We start from the raw sequence: 22,628 nt of genomic DNA, 5'->3' as shown, positions 1-22,628 counted from the left end.
TCTCTGCTCCTTGGCCTATGGTGAGGTGAACTAAGATGTTCCACTGTGCCTCACACAATGACAGACTGACCCAAAATAAGTCATTTCTCCCTTAAATTATTTCTGCCATGTATTTTGAAATAGTAATAAGAAAGGTAATTAATAAAGCAGGTTTTACACATGCTGGAGAGGAAGTGGAGAAAGATGAACCCTACTCCATTGCTGGTGTGAATGTAAACTTGTACAACCACTTTGGAAATCAATCTGGCACTTTCCCAGACAATTAGGAATAGTGCTACCTCAAGATACAGCTATACCACTCCTAGGCATATATCCAGAAGATACTCAAGTATACAAGGACATTTTCTCAACCGTATTCATAGCAGCTTTATTTGTAATAGCCAGAAGCTGGAAACAACCCAGATGTCCCTCAGTTGAGGAATGGATACAGAAATTGTGGTACATTTATGCAATGTACTTAGGAATTAAAAACAAGGAAATCATGAAATTTTCAGGCCAATGGTGGGAACTAGAAAAGATCACCCTGAGTAAGGTTTCCCAGAAGCAGAAAGACACACATGGTATATGCTCACTTATAAGTGGATATTAGACATATAATATAGGATAATCATACTAAAATCTGTACACCTAAGGAAGCTAATCAAGAAGAAGGACCCTGGGTAAGATGCTCAATCTTCATTCAGAAAGGCAAACAAGACGGACATTGGAAGAGGGAGAAAACAGGGAACAGGACAGGAGCCTACCACAGAGGGACTCTGAAAGCCTCTACTCAGCAGGGTATTGAAATAGATGCTGAGACTCATAGCCAAATTTTGGGCAGAGTGCAGGAAATCTTATGAAAGAAGGGGGAGATAAAAGATCTGGAGGAGACAGGAGCTCTACAAGTAGAGCAACAGAACTAAAAAATTTGGGCCCAGGGGTCTTTTCTGAGACTGATATTCCAAACAAGGACCATGCATGGAGACAACATAGAACACTGCACATAAGTAGCCAAAGGCAGTTCAGTGTCCAAGTGAGTACCCTAGTAAGGGGAACAGGGACTGTCTCTGACATGAGCTCAGTGGCTGGATCTTTGAGCACCTCCTCCTGAAGGGGGAGCAGCCTTACCAGTCCACAGAGGAAGACAATGCAGCCAGTCCTGATAAGACCTGATAGACTAGGGTCAGATGGAAGGGGAGGAGGACCTCCCCTATCTTTGGACTGGGGGAGGGGCATAGGAGAAGAAGAGGGCGGGAAGGTTGGATTAGGAGAAGTTGGAGGGCTACAGCTGGGATACAAAGTGAATAAACTAATTAGTAAAAATAAAATAATTTTTTAAAGTAGGTTTTAGGGTCAGCCTGCTTGATAGTCAAGTTCCAATGGTGGGGTGAACTTGGTTACTGCCTCAGTTCCTCAGTTTCCCCATCAATAATATAATACAGTACTGCTCATGTTGTCATAATAAAACACCGTAGACCAGATAATTCATCAACAGCAGGAATTGACTGCTCATAGTTCTGGAACTGGAAAATAGCACTGGATGGGGCTGTCTCCTTCATGGATGTTGACTTTCATGTACTCTCCCTGGCTAAAGTGATGAACCAACTCTGTCAGAGCTTCCTCGTACCGACACTGATCCCACATGTGAGGTCTCTGCCCTCATAACCTACTCTCCCTACAAGCCAAGTCCCTTAATATCATTGTACTTCTGATTAGGTTTCAACATATGAGGGACAAAAACTTCAGACCATGGCAGGCAGATATCCCTCAAAGGCATGGTTAAGGATTCAATAAACCACACCTACTTTAAAATCCACAGGCTACTCAACATAATACAACCCTGGATTGTGTTTCCATGACAGTAAGTGGTAGAGGTCAAGGGGTTTCACTGGAACTATGCCAACAACCACAAGCTGCCCCCCAATTAGATACTAACTCTTGTCACTGCCTCTGAGCAGGCTCAGGAGAATGGGCATGAGGGTATAGGAGCAAAGCTCCCTGGAATCAGATTGGCCAGGGTTCAAATGCTACTCTCTGCCCTTTCCTTCCTTTCTTCCCTTCCTGAGCCTGGAGCTAAGTTCCTCTCCCTGGAAAGCCTCATCTTGCATTTCACAGGGTGAGGTAAGGATTAGGTGAAATGATTCATGAAAAACTGCTTATCATGGTGTCTGGCACACTGCAGAGGCTCGGCAAACATCAGGATCAATATCAGTATTCTCTTCTGCCAGCACAACAGGAAGAGCATGGGCAGAAAGGGGCTGCAGAAGGTGAGTCATCGCTTTCAAAGCCTGAGCGAGCAGCCTATGCTGGTCCTTGTGAAAAGCCTTCCTTGAAGTCACTGACAGACTGTCAGGCTGAGTCAGAGCTAGAGGAAACTCAAGCGTCTTTCATCCATATGACATGGATGACTGGCATGGATTCCCACGGCCACCAGGGATAGCCGAGTCAGATTGTCAGTCAAGATGTTATGCAATCTGTCCAGAGCCCTGTGGCTATAAATTTGATTTTGTAAGTACCCCTTCACAAAAGGGCCACAGTTGCCATAAAGCTGCCCATGAAAGGAATCACCTCACTTGTATCTTTTTCAGCCACATCTTTTTGAGGGACCCCAACCACTGATGGCAGGATTCAGTGGAAATGCCTGGGCAAGGGCTTTAACACACTAGACCAAGACCTTCACTTGGGGCCAATTGCACTGGTTTCCCCTCTAGTCTAGCCTGGGGCCTATCCAGACACAGGATGCAGAATGGCTGGTTGGAGGTAAACCCTACCAGCACAGCCTTTACCACACTGGCTGTTGGATTGGGTATTGGTTGCTTTTCTCATTGTGATCAAAATACCTTGACAAGAAGTAACTTAGGAAGGGATATGGTACATTAGGGTGGAGAACACATGGGAACAGAAAGCAAGAGTTAGAGAAGCCAGAAAGCAGAGAGATAATAAACTATAGCTCAGAGAGCATTTCCATCCTATTTTCAGTCCAGGATCCCAAGCCATGGGTTGGCATCACCTACATTCAGGGTCTTCCCATCTCAATGAGCTCAGTATAGAAACTCCTCCACTGTCATACCCAGAGGTTTGCCTCCTAGATGGATCTCTATCCTCCCAAGCTGATGATATCAGCCATCACAAATCTGTCCTGTCAATGTGATACTCCTTTGATCCCTGGTCCCTATAGCCTCACAGTCATTTCATTATGAAGAATGTATCCATTCCAACTTCAAAAGTCCCCATAATTTTAACAGTTGTAACTATGTTTAAAAGTTCAAAGTCCATTTCTTCAGAGATTTGAGGCAATCTCTTAACACTGAGCTCCTATAAAACAAACAACAACAACAGAAAACCCATGATACATAGCTTCAATAAATACACAGTGGTTGTCCTGGTTCATTTTTATCGTCAACTTGATACAACTCAGAGCTGGATGGAATGCCTTGGTTATAGAATTGCCTTGGTCATACTGGCTAGAGGCTGGGTCTGTGAGGAAGTATCTTGATGATTGATATGGAAGGGCCCAACCCTCTTGGGCAGCACCTTCCCTAAGCAGATGGCCTGGGCTATATAAGAAAGCTACAGAAAGTGAGACAGAGGACAGGTCCATAAGCCATGTTCTCCCTTACATTTCTTCCCTGATGTCCATCAATGATGAAAAACCGTACGAGGTGAACAGCATTGCCAGCTTCCACTGCCAGCTCCCGATACAGCCTGGCCCCTTTGAGCCTCAGCTTCAGTGGCCTCTGGGTGTTGATCCTAGAGAAACATTTCCCTAGGCAGTTTTTTTTCTTTTTCTTTTTTCTTTCTTTTTTTTTTTTTTTTTTAAGCAGGGAGCCCCTTCAACATCATTTTCAATTCATTGTCTCTCCTTTCAAATGAATTTTGTTTTTACAAGGTAGAACTTTTGATGGCTGGACCTTGTCCTCGGGCATATTTTCTTCTTTTATTCTTTAGTGTCTCTATGCAGAGCATAGGTTTCTCTTTACTAGTGCCATTTCTTTAATAGTTGCAGCTGCTTTCTCGGCTGCCCTGTCTCTAACTTTGAACTCACTCCTTTCCCTGCCAACCTGCATATTTTTCATGTCTTTCTGCTCCATTTTTTGTTGCTCTTTCTTACTGTAGACATGGATCAGAGCAATAAGTAGCAACCATGCCAGCCTGAATGCTATACTTTCTTAAACTTCCTTCCACTAAACAAATCCAAGTCCAGCCTCACTTGAGTTCTCAAGGCACAAGCAGAATGCAGCTACATGTTTTTCCAAAAACACATGAATGACCTCTAGCCCAGTTCTCCTCTGAACTTTCATAAGCTGGGCTTCTGCTGTCCTCATTTCTGTTGGCATTCTGGTCTTCCAAACTCCCATTAAACTCTGCTTACAGAATTCTAGGGTTTCCCTCACCCCAGATCCCAAACTCTCCCACATTCCCCCATAAACCAGGCCCAAAGACCTATAAATGACATGGTCAGGCCTATCATTGCAACAGTAATACTTCTTGCTTCTAATTCTCTCTTAGTTCCTTTTCTCATTGTCGTGAACAAAATGCTTGTCAAAGCAACTCAAAGAATCAAGGATTTACTTTTGACTTATAGTTTAAGGGTGTAGTTCATCATGGTAGGAAGGCACGGCAGCAGGAGTGTGAGGCAGCTGGTCATGGTATGTCCACAGTCAGGAAGCAGAGAGATGAATGCTGGTGGCAGCTACCTCTCCCCTTCTTAGTCAGCCCAGCCCCCAGCCCATGAAATGTTGCCATCCACATCTAGAGTCTTCCCACCTTGGTTAACCTAACGTAGAAACCCCCTCACAGACATCCTCCAAGTTTTAGCCCCTAGATAGCCTAGGTCCTGTCCTGTCAAATTGACAACCAGTAAGAACCATCAGTTTGTCTGATGAAGATTCCCAGATTAATCTTCTACCAAATTTAGAAGGCAGCTAAAACCGGCCTACCATAAGTGTGTCCTCAGTGTTCCTAAGTGTCAGGTACCACCTTTCTCCATGTTTTCAAGAAACAGGGTAGTGTGTGAGCCAGCACCAAAGGAGCTTTAGTCACCACAGCGATACCTGCTGTTACGTAAGATGTGGCCTGGAGCTAGAGAGAAGGTGCAGGGGACCTCATGCAAACATCAGAAGAAGCTGTCATCCTCACCAGAAATAAAAAGGGGCCTTCAATCCCAACGAGTGGCAAGTGCCACTGTGAAACCAGCAGCACTCCTGCTGGGACTATTGAGTAGGTCTTTCTTATGATCCTCATAGAAAACCTTGAGGATGGTGAACAACTGTATAGATTCATTACTAAGCCAAAGGAGAGGGCAGTGGGGGTCCATGAGAAGGAATAGTTCAAAGAGAGACATTGTCAGTAAAATAATTGCAAGACAACATTTCAGGGTCATTTAGTTTCTTATCGCATTTTAATGACTGATAAAGAAGATATAAAAATGTCATTTATTCAGAAACCCCAGTGTTTTGCTTTCTGGGTCTTTTAATAGATCAACTGTAACATACAATATGATTTCTTTGGAAATAAAATCTCATGCCAAACACTATCATCAGTCTTCCATGCTGTAGATCTGTGCGGTTACTGCTTATCACATCGTCAGCTAAAATTGAAATGAAGCTAAGCAGAAAGAAAACCCTTCTCTCTCTTTGTCTGGTAACAAAAGTGAGGAATCCTGTCACTTCCAGCCTTGAGCATTTTCCCATCTTGTTTGCTTTGACTGGTTTTTGACTGAAAGCTAGAATGTTCCCATTCTCAGGCATTATGTAGTATTGGTGGGGACACATGAGGGATCCTTGGGGTTTTCAGAGGTGAAAGGCAGCTCTCAACCCACCAGGCTTTGTCTACACTCTTCACCATCCAGAACTAGCCCTGAGTCTGCCAAGGGAGGTGACCGAGGTACCCAGAAGAGCAAGGAACACATTTCAGCCCCAGCTCACCCAGCTCAGTGGGTGGGAGGGGCTGTGGCCAGGGCTGCAGGACACTGCCTTCAGGCTTCTACTTCCACTCATCCATTGCCTCCTCTCCAATCAACCTCGGGGGCGTTACAGTCCAACTTCTGCAGCTAGTAACATCGCAAATGCAGAGTCAGGCTTCTCAGCAAGGACTTCAGGCTTGTCAAACTCAATCACCTGAAAATCAGAGAAGAACTGAAATTTTCAGAAAAAATAACAATAATAATAATGTACACACCACATGGCCCTAATGGGGGAAGCCTTTGAAGAGGTTACGCCAACCAGAACTTCCTGCACCTTCCCATTTTCCATGACCAGGACAAGGTCACAGTTGAGAACCGTGTTTAGGCGATGGGCGATGGTCAACACTGTGCAGCTTTTGAAGGCATCTTTTATGGTGCTCTGAACAAGGGTGTCCGTCTTAGAGTCCATGGAGGCAGTAGCTTCATCAAGGAGAATGATCTGTTAAGGAAGAAGTGCTGTAAAAGCCAAAGCTGTGCAAAGAGGGAAATATATAGCCTAACAGATGAGGAGAATGGAAACACAATAAAATAAACACCCATCTTGAAAAGGTACCAAAAATAAAATAAAAAAGCTACGAGGGATCTGCTAGAGGAATAAGACTATATTTTTCTCCTCTCCTAAAGCAGTTTGTTCAAACATTGCCTGGGAAGGAAGAAATATCACAAGGGCTTTCGATAGTACACAGTATGCACACAGTATGCACACAGTATGCACACAGTATGAGCCAATGTGGGCATGGCAACAGCACTTGTTTTCTTTCGCTACAGCTAAGGGAATAAGGTACCATCACCTTAGAGACTTATAGCCACAAAAATTTACATCTTATATTTCCAGAACCTGGGAATCTGCAAGCAAGACCCGAGGGCTACATTCCTTTTGCCTTTTCCAGCATCTGTAGGAAAAGATGAATTCCTGAATTCCTCAGCCCAAGCCCTTTCCTGCTATCACATCTCTGGCTGTCTCTCTCTGGCTCTCCTGCTTGCTTCTTAAAAAGACACATGGGAATAACCTAGACACTAGACCCGCCAGATCCAAAATAAACTCATATTTCAAGATCTTTAATGTCCTTGTAGCTGCAAGATCCCTTTTGCCACATGGGGGAGCATACAAGTTTGGGGTACATGACAAGGATACCATTTTGGAGTTGAGAGGAACATCATTCTGCTTGCCAAAGTGCTGTTTAGATTTAACAACTTGAAGGTTTAACCTCAGATGCTAGCTATACTTAACCTTGCCAAGTTACCTAATTTTCTCATATGTGAAGGGTTCATGTCTTGTTAGTCACACAAAACACAAAACCACATAGCTACTTCAAAGTGAATAGTGCTACTGGGCATTAAATGGTTCCTCTTTCCTTCTGTGGACACGTTTTAAAAACACTCACAGTGGATTTACTATGATAAACACTCGGCTAATAGTTTTGTGGACGCTTCTTAAAATCACACACTGTGGATTCACCACAATAAGTACTCAGCTAATAGGATTTCTTTCTTATTCTTAATTGTTATGTGTACATGTATGTGTCTATGTGTGGGTATATACATCACATACATATATGTATGGGCAGAGTCCAGAAGGAGGTATGGGATCCCCTGGAGTTATAGGCTGTTGTGAGCAACAGGATACGAGTACTAGGAATCTAATCCAGGTCCTTTGCAAGAGCAGCCAACACTCTTAACCACTGAGCCCTCTCTCCAGCCCCCAGAAAATGGAATTTGTTTTGAAAGGAAGGAAGAAAGGAAGAGAGGGAGCGGGGGGAGGAAGGGACAGAGGGAGGCAAGGAGGGAGGGTGAGAGGAAAGGAGGAAAGAAGGAAGGAACGAAGGAGGAGGGAAAGAAAGAAGGAAAAAAGAGAGAAAAAGGAACAAAGAAAGGTAGGAAGGGAGAGAGAGAGAGAAATTTTTAAAAACTAGCATTTTCTCCCTCAGAATCAGTTAGTAATGCTTGTTAAGTCACTTGGGAAAGTATATATAAAACTTCCAAATCATATAAACTAGCATTCTGATGGCTTTCTTGGGTGTCCTAGGTTCTATGCCTGAGGACCCAGAATTATTCAGGGACAAAGGGAAAATGTTGAAAGCATATTTTCCAAACTCAAGCCTCCTAGGAGTGGAGAGAATACATAAGCAAGGCCTCCCAAGGAGAAGACCAGATAAGGAAGGCGCTGCTCCTGAAAATGGCTATTATTTTTCAATTTTTACCCCTCACAACTTTGTTTTAAGAGAAAGAGATCGGTTTTTAAATTACTGCATTGCTCTGTCTTTTCTGAAAGACAAAAACTTGTGTCTCTGCCTCCTGGATTGAGTGGCGCCACAGGGAATATCCAAAATTTGACCAATCCATTTTCCATGCTGTTTCCTTACTTTTGAATTACGGAGAAGTGCTCGGGCCATACAAAGCAGCTGGCGTTCCCCTACTGAGAAGTTTTCCCCATTTTCTGTGACTTCTGCCTGTAATTTCTCTGGGAGTTTCATTATCTATCAAACACAGAAAATGACACATTTATGCTGATGATCTATAAAATTGTACTGTATCGTCTTATTGATTGCCCCTCCTCTTGCATTCATCAGCTTGCTTTATTTTACAATGGTAAAGAAAGTTTAAAAAAAAAAAAGCAGCAATCATTTCAATACTGCAAATAGGCATCGGGGAGGACCAGGGCGAGGGAGATGTTAATAACGTAAAGCCAGCGTGAGTCACCATAAAGGACAAATCATGCATGCACTTCTAGAGAACACTTAAGCAAACGGAAATGGCCTTCGGGGTTGCAACTTTCATGGATAAAGCAGAGATGGGATGGGAGAGCTTTCCAGAGGGCTGAGACTATAACAACAAACCAAAGTGGCTCTGGGAGATGTGTGCCTTGGCACCCTGGGGCGACTGACCTCAACAGGGGGCTGCAGCCATGTCCTGGACAACTCAAACCAGCCACCCTTGCAACCCCAGAACAAGCTACACCTTTGTCATGCTGCAGCTCATTCTTTCTGATAAAGCCAGTGAGGCCACAGGCCAAGTGATCAGGCCCTCCCTCACTCTGGACCCAGATGGGCCTGGGTTTAAGTCTCCATCCTGCTACTCACTGGGATGGACACGTTACTTCTCTGAGCTTTAATTTTGTCACCTTGAAAATGAAGGATAAGAGCACCAGCCTTCAAGGGCCGTATAGAGGACCAAGAGACATGATGCTTGCAGGTCTGTTGACTGGACCAGCTGGAGTTCTAACAAATAATACTGTGGCTGTTTTTTGATAACCAGGAGCAAGGAAGGATTGAACTTCATTGATGTATGTCGATTCTGCAAATAAACATGGCCGTGTACTGGCCCCAGGGACAGGTGTCCGGGGCAGTGGTGTTGGAACAGACTCATGCCAGGCAGCCCCAGAGACCTACTGTGTCTCTCATGAATGTTCTCTCCAAAACATGCCAGAGCATCTCATCGGTGTGACTCCCCAAGGGATCCAAATTGAACCTGCAATGAACCAGAGGAAAGCAAGCTGGATTCTCAAGGAGGATACAACGGAGAGCTCAGAGAAGATGAGAAGGCCAGCAAGGAGATGGGATGTCAGGAAGGCCCACAGTGGCCTCTAGAAGCTGTAAAAGGGAGGGACACATTCTCTCCCCCATAGCATGTTGGGGGACAAGAAGAGGTGGGATGGGAGGAGCCTGTTCAGGGCCCAAGACCAAGGACCCACAATGCTGTGGTAGAGCAGAGACCTTGGAGACAGGCAGGAGTGAGAAACCCCACCAGGAGACAAACACAAGAACACCAGACTACATTGCATCAATCATGTGGGACCCTCTACAAGTCCTTGGCAAAGAAAGGACAAAGGAAAGAAACTTGGCCCAGCATCCCTTTCTGCCTCAGAGGAATGGGAATCTGGTGTTTGGGGGTACACATTGCATCACTCATGATCAGCTCTAAGTGGACACAGTCTCCCTGCTTCATCCAGTCCCCTTTCCCTGGACCAGCTGAGACACTCGGATGCCCCTGTGCTTATACATCAGAGCAAGAACCTGTGTAAGCTACAACCTTGATCTTCCTATACACAAGCAGCTTCTATCCTGTAGCGGGAATGCAGCGACGCAATTGCTAAAAGCCTGCTGCACGCTCAGGCCAGGGAACCACGTAGTCCACTGTGCACTCTGGGGCACTTTTTAGAGTAGCCATTGCTAAGCCTGATGTAACACCGAACACAAGCATAAAACAGGGCTGTTTAGGACTACTGTGGTATCTGCTTACTCTGTGCATAATAAAACCACTAATAATAGTACTGCTAACGTTATTAAAACTATTAATATCACTACTAATTAGATGTTGATGTTAACAATGTAACGATATTAATGATAATAGAATATTGATAATGATATAATATTTTAATAATATTGTTTCTGAAATGCCAGCAGGACTCAAGACACTATTCCCCAACTCCTTCCAAAGCCTTGACTGAAAACCAGACACCAGCAGGACTGCTAAGTGCCTCTGCAGGCCAGTTCCCTGAGCTCAGGCTGCCAAGAACAGCCAAGCCCAGCCATTTCTCAGCCGCTGGTTGGCCCAATTTCACCATCTCCAAACAGGTATGCAGGATGATTGAAAACAGCTACCTTACTGTACCTACAAACAGGACAGGATCCTGGGGGATCATGGTGAGCTTGGTGCGGAGGTCTTCCAGACCCACAGTGCAAATATCCACCTCGTCAATGAAGATGGTACCAGAGGCAGGTTCCACCAGACGGAACAGGGCCATGCCCAGTGATGATTTTCCTGGGGACAATAAGAACAGGACAATGAATTTGACTTCCATCATGTCTAAGCACTTAATTAAGGGAATCTTTAATGCAATGAAACTGGCTCCATGTAGATGGCTTTGCAAGGCAGGCATCCCTCACTCTGGGGGACCAGGCTGCCCTGATACCATTAACCTGCGGCCCCCTGCAGAGGCCTTTAGCACATAAGTCATCTTCTGGGCCTCGTTTCTCCAGAATTATTCTCATCTAATTAATTCAAAGAACTACTGTATGTTTGCTTCCAACTCCCCGCACCCGTTCAACCCGAAACCCTCATTTACAGTAAAGAGATCTGAGAGAAAACAACAAGCCAGCCCTCGTGTACATTTCTCCATAGGGCTCAGCTAGCACATGCAGCACCAATTCAAACCACCCCAAAGAAACAGACCCAGAGTTTGTGCTCACCAGAACCTGTTCTTCCCACAATCCCAACGGTCTGCCCGCTCTGGATGTTCAAGTTCAGCCCATCGAGAACAAGAGGGGTGTTGTCTCTGTATCTCATCTGATAGTCCTTGAAAGTTATCTCCCCACGGCTCGGCCAGTCTTTGGGACAGGTCCCCACTTTGAAGGGGTGCGTGTGTTCAGGAACACAGCTCTGAAAAGCAGAATAGCTATTGACCAACCCAATAGCCACTGGTTTCCACTGACTTTTAACTTCACTCGTTCCACAGCTGTTATTCAATACTGACACCTGTGGTGGTGAAGGGGCACCATAATCCTGAACCCAAGGAATTCACGTTCTGCCCAGTGTGGTGCTATGAACCTGTAATTATAACATTCAGGAAGCTGATGCACGAGGATAGAGAGTTCCAGGACAGAGTGGGCTACATGAGATACTCCCTGCAAAAACAGCATGTCATGCTCCAATGGGGGTACATTAGGTAAAAAGAAGAGTATTGTAGGCTGGGTGTGGTGGTGCCCACCTTTCATCCCAGCACTTGGGAGGCAGAGGCAGGCAGATCTCTGAATTTGAGGCCAGCCTGATCTGCAGAGTGAGTTCCAGGACAGCTAAGGCTATACAGAGAAGCCCTGTCTCAAAAAGCAAACAAACAAACAAAGGTATTGTAATAAAACACAAAGTGACTTATATGGCCTGTGGCAGCAAGCAGAATCAAACTATCTGAGGGCTGAAGAAGCATCTCTGAGGATGAGACACTAGAACCGAGGCCTGGACATCCAAAAGGATGACAGCTACAAGGGCTTTTTCTAGAACCTGACAGGGGAGACAGACACTGCAAAGGCCTGGTGGCCAGAACAAGCTTGAGTGACTCCAGGAAGAAAAAGAAAAGTCATATAGGACCGGAGCTTAATGAGGGAAGGACGGGTGACTTCAGGGCAGGAGCGAGAGACAGCTCACACTGGCCTTGTGGGCCTGGGCTAGGATCGGGACAATGACCCTGAAGCTGTGGGACAAGCCCAGGGTGAACCTTGAGGTGAGCAGAACTCAATCTAATTTCAGTGTCTACAGAAGTCATCATGGTGCTAGGAACAGGAAGATGACACAGAATGCAGAATGCCAAGTTCAATGGTCTTTAGACCTCGGCACAAATAAATAAATAAATAATATTTGAGCTTTTCTTCATAAGCATCCCTAACACCTCACAATCTAATGCATACAAAGCCAGCTCCATTCGGAGACCAGCCCTTCATTTCGGGTTATGATGGCTCTCACAGCAATGAAGAGTCCCCAGTGCTCCATCAGGGTGACCAGCCTGCCCAAGTCTCTAGTCCATAAGTGACCTCAATTAGCTAAGAGAGCATTCGCCTTCTTAGAGCCTATTTTAAACCCCTAGAAGATTTGGAATTAAAAATAAAGATATTTAAAAAGAGACAGTATTACACTAGCAGTGTTTTTTAGGTTAAGGAATCTGCTTATTTTATGCTCCAAATATTTTTAGTATTTACAAATTTGGGCTTGAGATTCTAATTTGAAATGTACACTTGAATAATTAGTTTAAATGTGATTTTTTAAGTCAAAATTTTTTCTGCTTATATATGGATTTGTTATAGGGATTTCAAGTGCTCATGGGGATTCACAGGCTCAATTGGACTTAAACACACCCGGAAGATCTGTGTGTTAAAGCTGATCATGGGGTCATTTTAAAAGGGAAACTGAATATGCCAAATTCTGAAATGTTTTAGAGTGTTGAATTAAGCTTGTGAGTGGGACCAAACACTACCCAAAAGGCCACAAAAGCGACCAGTGTGTTTAGGGAGACTTCTATTTTCAAAACAGTTGCATTTCTACATTGCACCAAAAAGCTTTCAAAGAAGAGGTGAACTGATCTTCTTTTGCTATTTATAACTTTAATCAAATATTAATTTTCAGAAACTGAAGCAAGCCACCGAATTTTGGATTGGATTGTTAACACAGGTTTTTAACAGGATAGGGGACAGATCAGGTTGCAGTTAGTAAAAGGATCCCGTTCACATATTGAAAGAGGAGGAAAGGGGCAAAATAGGAGAGATAGCTCAGTGTTTTATTTTAGTTTTTTACCTTACTTTTTTATTTTTTCAATTTTATTTTTATTAATTACTTTATTCACCTTGCATCCCACCTGCAGCTCCCTCCCTTTTCCCTCCCAATCCTACCCTCCCTCCCTCCTCTCCACCCATGTCCCTCCCCCAGTCCATTGATAGGGAGGTCCTCTTCCCCTTCCATCCGATCCTAATCTATCAGCTCTCATCAGGACTGGCTGCACTGTCTTCCTCTGTGGCCTGGTAAGGCTGCACTCCCCACCCAAGGGGAGGTGATCAATGAGCCAGCCACTGAGTTCATGTCAGAGACAGCCCCTGTTCCCATTACTAGGGAACCCATTTGGACACTGAGCTGCCTCGGGCTACATCTGTACAGGAGTTCTAGGTTATCTCCATGAATGGTCCTTGGTTAGAGTATCAGTCTCAGAAAAGACCCCTGGGCCCAGATTTTGTCCCCTCCAGGTATTTTCTGTCTCTCCCTTCTTTCATAAGATTCCCTGGCTATGAGTCTCAGCATCTGCTTTGATACCCTGCAGGCCCTCTGTGGTAGGCTCCTGTCCTGTTCCCTGTTTTCTCCCTCTTCCGTTATCCATCCTCTTTGCCTTTCTGAATGAGGATTGAGCATCTTGCCCAGAGTCCTCCTTCTTGCTCTTCCAGAGGACCAGTGTTTGATTCCCAGCACCTACACTGGGTGACTCACACCCAAAACTCCAGCTCCCAACACATCTGGCCTCCATAGGCACACACAGGCACACAGACACACACACTTAAAATTTGGATAAATTCTTAAAGAAAAAAATGAAAACCTGCTGCCTCCCTCCCTGCCCCATTTACTCCTTCCTTACCGAAATGTACTCCTTCAGCAGCTCTGCGGAGGTGAACTTGGCTTGGGTCTCTGTCCCCGTTCGCACACACACTTGAAGCAGTCCACTGAGCTGTTGGGAAGAAACAGGTAGCTACTGAGAATCTCCTTTCCTCCCTTGGCCCCTGCTGTTTCCCCTTTTGGGCATCTGCCACTTCAAATTACTACTGGGCTCAGACAACCGCAAAAGAGGCTTGCAGTCCCAGCCAGGCACACAGAAGGCCACATTTCCTGTTGGGATGTTTTGCATTTAAACACTTCCTTTGTATTTAGAAACAAATGGTATTTACATTTTCCCTCTCACTCCAGATGGTGAGAATCATCCCACCACCTTGATCACTCCTGTGAGCCAGTCCCAACTGCCATAGAGAGGATATTCTTCCGAGCGCCAAACTGCTAGAGGGGTTGGCTCCTGGCTGCCACCTGGTCCTGCACCCCACTCCCACTTCTTAACTCAACCACATCTGGGACGGCAAAGCAACCAAAAGCCTCCAGCAGAAACTAGAGGACCATTACCAACACCATTACCAACCAGATGTAGGAAATGGATCCAGATCAACGGAGATGGTTTGCCAAGGGAACCCACCTCAGGCCAGGATCCCCCAAGAATCTAACTCCAAAATCTGAGGGGAAGTAGCGTTCCAGGTAGGTTGCAGAATGCCTTCTCCCTGACTGCAAACCATATGTCTGTATCCAAAATCTCTTGAACCCAAGAATGTTGGCCCATTTGGGAAGGGACTTTTGCAGCTGGGTTTAAACACCCTTTCCTACCTGGTCCTAAGACCAGTAACAAGTGCCCTGACAAAACACAAGGGAAAGATCCAGAAGAGATGGGGAAAGGAAGACAGAAGCAGGAGTTAGAGGAGCGCTGTCCCAAGCCAGGAAATGCCAGCAACGTCTGGAGATGGAACAAAATTCCCTGGAGCCTAAGGAGAGAAGAGGCCTTGAAAATAAGCACTGTATAGGCTCTGGGCCTCCGACACCGCGAGGGGGTAAATTCATCTTGTCTTAAGCCACCAGGCACATGTGATTTGTTGCAGTGGCTGAGCAAATGACTGCAGCCTGTTAGCCAAAGAAATGAGAGAGCAGGTGGAAGAAATAAGGGGAGAGAAGGCTGCTGAGGTGGCTCCTGAGAGTGTAGCACTGTAAGCCACTGAGACCAGTCTAGACGGGGACTTCTGAGAGCTGATACAGGTGTGCCAAGCCAGGACAGGAGCCTGGGATCGTCACAGTCGTCCCCTGGTGGCTCAGAAAATGGAATCCATAATACTCGGCACCACCCCTGCTGGTACCCAAGTCTACAGTTGCTTTGTACTTGCACAGAACCTAAGAGAGTTCCGGTAAGTGACCAGGCTTTCACAGAAGTGGGGCAGGAAGTTGGGGGGTGGGGGATAAAATGGGTGAGGAGGCCATCCAGGACCTTAGAGAACTCTTCTCAGCAGGCCCTCACCAACTTCCCTGCTTAACACAGGCCCAGGGCCTCCCATTTCTTTTGAAGCAAAGGGCCTCCACTAGGTGATTTTTGCTCACATCACCTCCCTCAAGAGCAAAATCTCATTTGAGCTGTGTGCTAGAACCTAAGGCCCGGTGGATAGAATGCACCCAGTTGGCTGGCTGCAAAACTACAGCAACCAGCAGATCCCCCGCCTTGTGCCAGCTGCTCAGAATGAGAATGTGCACTGAGCCCAAGAAGGGCACAGAAACATTCTGCTAAATACAAAGAGCATCGGCTCCTGAAAGCCTAGCAGCTTCACCCAGGTCTAGAATTTGCACATGGGCAAGCGCAGGTGATGCATTGCACCGTGTGATGCCACTTAGCACTCATCTTCTGCCCCGTGGTGTTGCTTCCCTCTGGTGTGTGTGGATTGGGGCGGGGGGTACTCTTATACCTCAGTGCATGAAAAGTCGTTGCTGGCCCTCAGGGGTGTTTGGCAACTGTCTCCTGGAAGGCTGATAATATTGCCCAAAAGCATGTCCTTAGTTAGGGCAAGCTGTTTTACTTAGACCAGTTTCATCTGCTTGATATGTAAGAGGAAACAGTGAAGACATCCACTACCAGTGGGGAAAACTGGGTACCCAAGGAAGGTGCATTTTCCCACCTCAGAGCACCGAGGATGTCGCCATTAGGTCCAAAGGAAACTCCCACTCCCCAGACTCCAAAGGGTAGTCTAAGCATGCAGAAATGAGCTCAGCCTGGACTGTTGGAGGCTTTCTGGTGGCTAGATAAAAGCCAGCATTCCTCGGGAACTTGCAGAGCTGGTTCCACATCTACCTCTAGCAGCAGGGACCCTTGGCTCTCTGTGGTGCTTATTCACATACCACAGCCCAGGTGGGCCTCTAGGCTCCCTTAGGATCCCAGGCACCTGGCTGCACATTTCAAAGTCCATCCTAGCGTTCTAGCCCTCCCACCTCCTCCCCTTTTCTAAACTTCCCCCAGCTCATGTCTCTCATATCTGCAATAAAAACCTTCCCCTTAACTATGCCATAGAACAGTCATGTCCTCAGTTTATACAGTCTATAGCCTCCATCCAAACACACTATTAGAATGATACCAGAGGTGTTTTCAGAAAGAAGACCTTCAACATCCAGGAGGTGGGAGAGATCCCAAGGCATGAAAACCACACATATCTACCAGGGAGCATCAGATGAGAGCCTCCACTGAGACGGAAGCCAACGCCTCCCAGTATGAGAAGAGAGCCACTCTTCACTGTGAGAGGCAGGCTGGTTGGTGGCTTGTCTAGAAACAACTGCTCTTGTCTGGACCCATCTATGCCTCTCCGCATCTTCCTCCCAAGTATACAGCAGTATACACTTCTCCGCTAAGTGCACACACAAGAGCATGTGTGTATTACACACACCTCCTTCCGTAAAGTGAGTCAACAACCCAAGGATTAACACATGGGGCTCTAAGAATATCACTCTAGGGGAAAACCAAACCAAACACCTTAGGTTCTGGTGTTCAGTACTTACGGCCCCACTCCTTAGCTGCTTTGGGAAAGGGAAGCAAGTGTATTTAAAAAAAACCAACCAACCAACCAACCAAACAAACAAACAAAAAACCCACCCCCCAGCACCTGCAGAAAATATCCCAGGAGGGGAGGCATGAAGCCATACCTTGAAAAGCCAAACCATTCTCCAGGTCCTTAAATACAAATGAGTGAGAGATAAATAAACAAACCAAAAACAGGAGAGAGAGAGATAAACAAGAAAAGTTGATGGTGGAGGAGGGGTAATTAGTGTGAATATCCTTAGGAAAAATGAGAATGCATTTCTGCCACTTAAAAAATGAGTTTTTTAAAGACGGAAGGAATGAGAGCACTCGGAAACTTGAAACATGAATACATGGTTGCCATGCTCTAAATTCAAAAGAATGGCTAGATCACAAAGCTGAGGGAAATTCCCATAAAACAAAGCAGAAGGAAGCTGTCCAAATCAGGAAACAACAGAACACTAAGGCTAACGAGATGGCTCAGTAGTTAAGAGCCCTGACTGCTCTTCCAAAGGACTGGGGTTTGATTCCCAGCACCTGCATCCTGCCTCACAACCATCTGCTATCTGGAGATCCAGTGCCCTCTACTGGCCTTTGCAGGTACTCGAATACATGAGGATTGCAAACATACATGCAGGCAAAACAGCCATACATGAGACATAACAATAAATAAATCTAAAACAAGGGAGGGTGAACGTTTTCTGCGTTGGGAAGAGATTTAACTTTCATCTGAAAGGACGCAGAGTCTGGCGCTGTGAGACACGGAGGAGCATGGTGCAGCATGCCTGAGATCCCAGCACTGGGAGCCTGAGGCAGGAAGCTCTCACGCTTAAAGTAAGTAAGACCGCAAGCCTACCATATTGAACAGAGTATTTAAAAGATCCACATTCAAAAACAATCCGTCCTGAAATTCCAGAGCACAGATTGCAGTGGCTCAATGGAGGAAGGTTCCAGACAGGACACTGGGAAGTACATCCCAGGGACAAGATTCAGGGACCAAATTTAGCTTAAACCATGGCCCACGCAGGGCAGGTGTGTCTTTCTGGACCTCAGTTTGTTTGTTGGTTTGTTTGTTTGTTTCTCATCTTCAAAGTGATACTTACAAAAACATCACAATGTTGTTGAGAGCCTTGGAGGGAATCATCATAGTGCTTGAAGGATGGGGAATGCTGTGTGCTTACCTCTCTTGTATTAGTATTAAAAGAGAAAAGCACCCAAGCAGCCAAGAGGCCATTCCTGATCACTGCCAGAAGCTGAACTTGCCTCTCCTAGTCTCACTGCGAAGGAGCTGTGTGATTCGGGGGTGAGACAGATGGACCCGACACCTTGGCCCAAATCAATCATTCCGTTTGTACCAAACCACAAACTCACTCTTGGATGCCTAAGTCAGTCGAGTAAGAATAGAGCTTGGGCTTTTGTTGGGTAGTAAAGGGAAGAAATGTTCTTCACTTTCCTCTTGCTATAGATCTCAGAGATCATTTGTCACCCACTGCACAACTATGAGGGAGGCGTCACAGAAAGAGACAAAACCAGGAGGCCAAGATCCAGCTGCGCCTGAGGCCCACACAACTGCTCCCAATGTCAACGATGTGTTTGGTTAAGCTCTACTTTTTTTTTTTTTTTTGAGTTTCCTGTTGCATTGCTCAGAAAGTATCCCTTCTAATATACCATAGGCCAAGCTCACCCCCCATGCACCAGCAGTTACCTGGATGATGTAAGACAATGACAGGCCTTTGGATGAAGCACTGATTGAAGAAAAACTCAGGGTCACCAACAAGGCCACAACAAAGGTGACGATGTTCATGAGGACGTCCATTCTGAGAGCAAACCACCTAAGGGCGCAGTTGAAGTACAGGAGGTGGCTGGAGTTTTCATCGTTTAGTATCTTAAACCTGAAGTTGGAAAATAGGAGGAAGAGCTCAGATTCTGCTTTCATTGACGGGACACTGGGCTCCTAACAGAACCAAGGCCACGCCTTCTTACAAGGTGACTGTATATCCATGCTCTAGCTGCCACCAGAGGCGTCTTTGATTTACACACATTCTAAGACATTTCATGTGGCAGGCGACAAGGGCGTTACATGGGCTTTCTGTCTCTCTCAGAGTCCACAGCTAAGAGTCAAACTGCTGAAAGCCTCACTCTCGAGCTTCACAGGATCTACCGGCCTTGAGGAATCTATAAATGGCTCCTTTGATATTAATGACAGGGGTAGCCAATGGTGGTGATGGTAGAGTAGGAAGGGAGGGTGTTCCCCTGCTGTCCTCCCTCCCCCGCCTACCCTCACCAAGATCAAGATCATTGTTTGATCCTGGCATAGTGGCACACACTTGTGATCCCAATGCTTGGGAGGATAAGGTAGAAGGATCACAAGTTCAAGGCTAGCCTGGGCTACATGGCAAGATTCCCATCTCAAAATCAACCAACCAACCAACCAACCAAATCACTACTTAAAAAGCTGGGGGTGGAGTGGGGAGATCTCTTCAGGTTGTGCCCCAATTGCATGTCCCCTGGGTCCCAGGGCATTGCACGGGGCAGAATGACAGAAAGGTAGCATAGCCAGGGGGTCTAAGACGAGAGCCAGCCCGTAGGCACCCATTCCCACTCGTGCCCAAACATAAGCAGTGTGCATTCTGTTTAGGGTCCCTGCTGTTTAGAGCTGAAGGTACAGAGAGAAAGTGACACTCCAGCTGCCTGTGTGGCGGGAGGCAAAGAGGCCACCATGGCCAAGAAATACACGAGAGTGCTCCCCAGGTGCACAGGAATCAGCACTGTCAGGCGGAGCTTCATGGCACTGGGCTGTGTTGGGGTCTTCACCCTGCATCTTTGAAAGGAGCTGAGTCAGCAGGAAGGAGCAGCAGGAAGGAGAGAGTGGCTGGTGTGGGCCGTCTTCTGGGGATGTTTGTTTCTGGTGCTTTCCCTAGCTGTGGGAGCTTCAGAAAAGAAGCAGGTGCTTAAAAGAAAAAAGAGTGCTTCCCAACTGCAAACCTGTCTCTTATAATTGCCATGTCCTTTTGACAGACAACTCATTTTGTTCGTATGTGGCCCCGGCTTCATCTTTTGTGACTAATTTTCACTTGAAGCCTTCTTCATCAGATAAGAGAATAACGATGCCAGCTTTGTTTCTGCTTCCATTCACTTAATAGATTGGTTTCCATCCCTTGACCTTCAGCCTCTGGGTGTCTGTAACAGTGTGGTGACAACAGAGAGCTGAATCCAATTTTCTTGGGGATGGGGTGTGATTTTGTTTCTTGTTGTAAGATGGGGTCTCAAGCAGCAAAGGCTAACTAAGGGCGACCTTGAACTTCTGATCCTCCTCCTACCTCCCAAATACAGGATAACAGCCTGTGCCACTGTGCCCAATTGGATCTAAGTTTTTAAAGTCCAGTCCAACAGTCTGAATATTTTAATTGATGAGTTGAGGCTGTTTATATTGAGGATTATATTATTAAGAAATGTTTACCAGTTCCTATAATGGGGGGAGCTGTTTTCTAGATATTTGGATTGTTTCTACTAACTAGTATTGGGATTAATTCATCTATGTGTCTCAAGATTTGTGAGTGTGTGTGTGTGTGTGTGTGTGTGTGTGTGTGTGTGTGTGTGTAGAGGGACGGGGTGAGAAAGGGTTTCTCTGTATGGCCCTGGCTGACCTGAAACTTGCTCTGTAGACCATGCTAGCCTCAAACTCAGAGATCACCGTGCCTCTGCCTCTCAAGTGCTGGGATTAAAGGTCTGAGCCACCAGTGCCCGGCTGAATTTTTTTTTCTTGTGCTGTTATGGCTAAGACTAGCTTTCCTCTTCCTTTGCATATAATATTCTTTTAAGTGTCTTCTTTAGTGTTGGCTTGTCTGTCATGAACTACCTTGGCCTGTGTTGGTCCTGACACATTAGTTTTGAAAGACAGCGATGTTAGTTGGAGGGTTGAAATATATCATTCCATGCTTTCCCAGCTAGGGTTGCTGACAAAGGATCTAGCGTTTTTCTGATGTTTAGGCCTTTGTGGGTAAGTTGGCATTTTCCTCTTACAAGTTGTAATGCTATTTCTTTGCTTTGTGTATTTGACATCCTATAATGTCACACAGAAGTCTTTCTGTGGTCATATCTTTCAGGGCTTTTTAATTTATCTTGAGTTCAGATGTCTATTTCTTTCTAGATCTAGGGTTGGGTGGATTTTCTGCTATGATTTCGCTGAATGTATTATTCCCTTAGTTTTATCTCAGTGCTTTCCTCCTAAGTTTGATCTTTTTTTAAATAGCATCCTGGAGTTCTTGGGTGCTGTGGTCATGCTCATTCACTGTTTCTTTCCTTATTGATCTTAAGTATAGGATTTCCTTACCCTTTCCCTCCATCTGTCATGCCCTTTTCCTGCCTCATCAAGTCTGTTGGCAATCCTTTCAGCAGTGTTTTTATTTGGTTCACTGATTGTTTGGTTTCTAATTTTGTTTTCTTGATGAATTTTCCTTCCATATTAGTAACCTTTTCACCCATATTGCTGATTTTTCTCAAGCAATTTCTCTTTTTCTCTTGTAACTGTCCTCTCCAAGTCCCAGAGTGTCTTTATCTGCTTGCTCATTATTTTTGCTAGGAAACTTTTCAAAGTTTCACCCTGGCCTTTCACCTATTTTTCTGTCATCAAAGTCATCAGTGGAAGAATTCCAACCTGTGGCGTCACAGTGCCAGCCTTTAACTTTTTTCTTCTGTTTCTATGGTGACATTTGCATACCTACTAGTTTGGACATTGCTTCTGATTTCATTTGCAGATCTTCATATATTTTTATTTTTTAGGTTAGCAAAAACATAGTACATTTCACCGTGGCATCTGTGAAGATGATACATATTGTTATAATTCATTTCTGTCCCTCATTGGCCTCCCCTGTGTCCATCCCCCTAATTCAACAGCCAACTTTTGAGGGCTAGGGCCTCAGTAACGATGTTAGGGGAGCCTTTTTCCCCTGCACCCTAGGAAGCTCTGGGAGAGCTGTGCAGTAGTGGCTTGTATTTTGTGAGTCACCCGTCCTTTTTTTTTTTTTTTTTTTCACACTCTCCAGGCATGCTGTCACCACCTTCCTGGATTTCTGGAGTCCTTCTCTTTCTTTGCTGTTGTTAATAGAGAACCCTTGTTCTAGGTCTGACCCTTCCTTTTCATGGGGTCACATAGCAGGGGCAGCTTCTAGTCCACTGTCTCACTCGAAAGTTGTAACTTGCATATTTGTTATGGTATATTAGAAGTCTGAAGTTGCATGACTCCACTAATCTGGTCTTCAAGTTTTGATAAGGAAACTGGCCTGTCCACACACAAAAACCAAGAAACAAACTCAGGCTTTTATGAGCTTGGAGAGGGGGATGTGTGACTGCAAGTCACAGACTGGCCGAGGCTGCACATGTAGATTTGATTTTCAAGTAGTCAGACATGTGTGTAGGAGTAATTCCTTATGCCCATAGGTCAGGATGTGTCTCGGCTCTCATCAGGGAAGCTCCTCATTGCAGAGGATGGGAGTTAGCGCAGAGACCCTCAACTGGCAGAGAATACGGGACTGTGGGGTGCTCAGCCTGACATGGGGTGTGCTTATCACA

At 45.6% G+C, this 22,628-nt stretch overlaps 1 protein-coding gene across 1 annotated transcript in view; it reads right to left on the bottom strand.

Annotated features, from left to right (window-relative positions):
* Positions 1 to 5,362: 5,362 nt before the first annotated feature.
* Positions 5,363 to 22,628, bottom strand: part of Abcc12 (ATP binding cassette subfamily C member 12) — a 59,910-nt gene continuing 42,644 nt past the window's right edge. Inside the window, exons 22-29 of the mRNA XM_021656888.2 lie at positions 18,763 to 18,949; positions 14,052 to 14,141; positions 11,134 to 11,323; positions 10,546 to 10,705; positions 9,334 to 9,412; positions 8,308 to 8,421; positions 6,219 to 6,383; positions 5,363 to 6,098 (exon numbers count right to left, since the gene is read on the bottom strand). Coding sequence (XP_021512563.1) covers positions 6,012 to 6,098; positions 6,219 to 6,383; positions 8,308 to 8,421; positions 9,334 to 9,412; positions 10,546 to 10,705; positions 11,134 to 11,323; positions 14,052 to 14,141; positions 18,763 to 18,949 — 1,072 coding nt within the window. The 3' untranslated portion in view covers positions 5,363 to 6,011. The remainder of the gene's footprint in view (positions 6,099 to 6,218; positions 6,384 to 8,307; positions 8,422 to 9,333; positions 9,413 to 10,545; positions 10,706 to 11,133; positions 11,324 to 14,051; positions 14,142 to 18,762; positions 18,950 to 22,628) is intronic.

The sequence above is a fragment of the Meriones unguiculatus genome, chromosome 10 (genome assembly GCF_030254825.1).
Source record: "Meriones unguiculatus strain TT.TT164.6M chromosome 10, Bangor_MerUng_6.1, whole genome shotgun sequence".
Lineage (NCBI taxonomy): Eukaryota > Metazoa > Chordata > Mammalia > Rodentia > Muridae > Meriones > Meriones unguiculatus.
The sequence above is the reverse complement of the archived record's forward strand: the minus strand, read 5'-3'. Positions and strand labels throughout refer to the sequence as shown.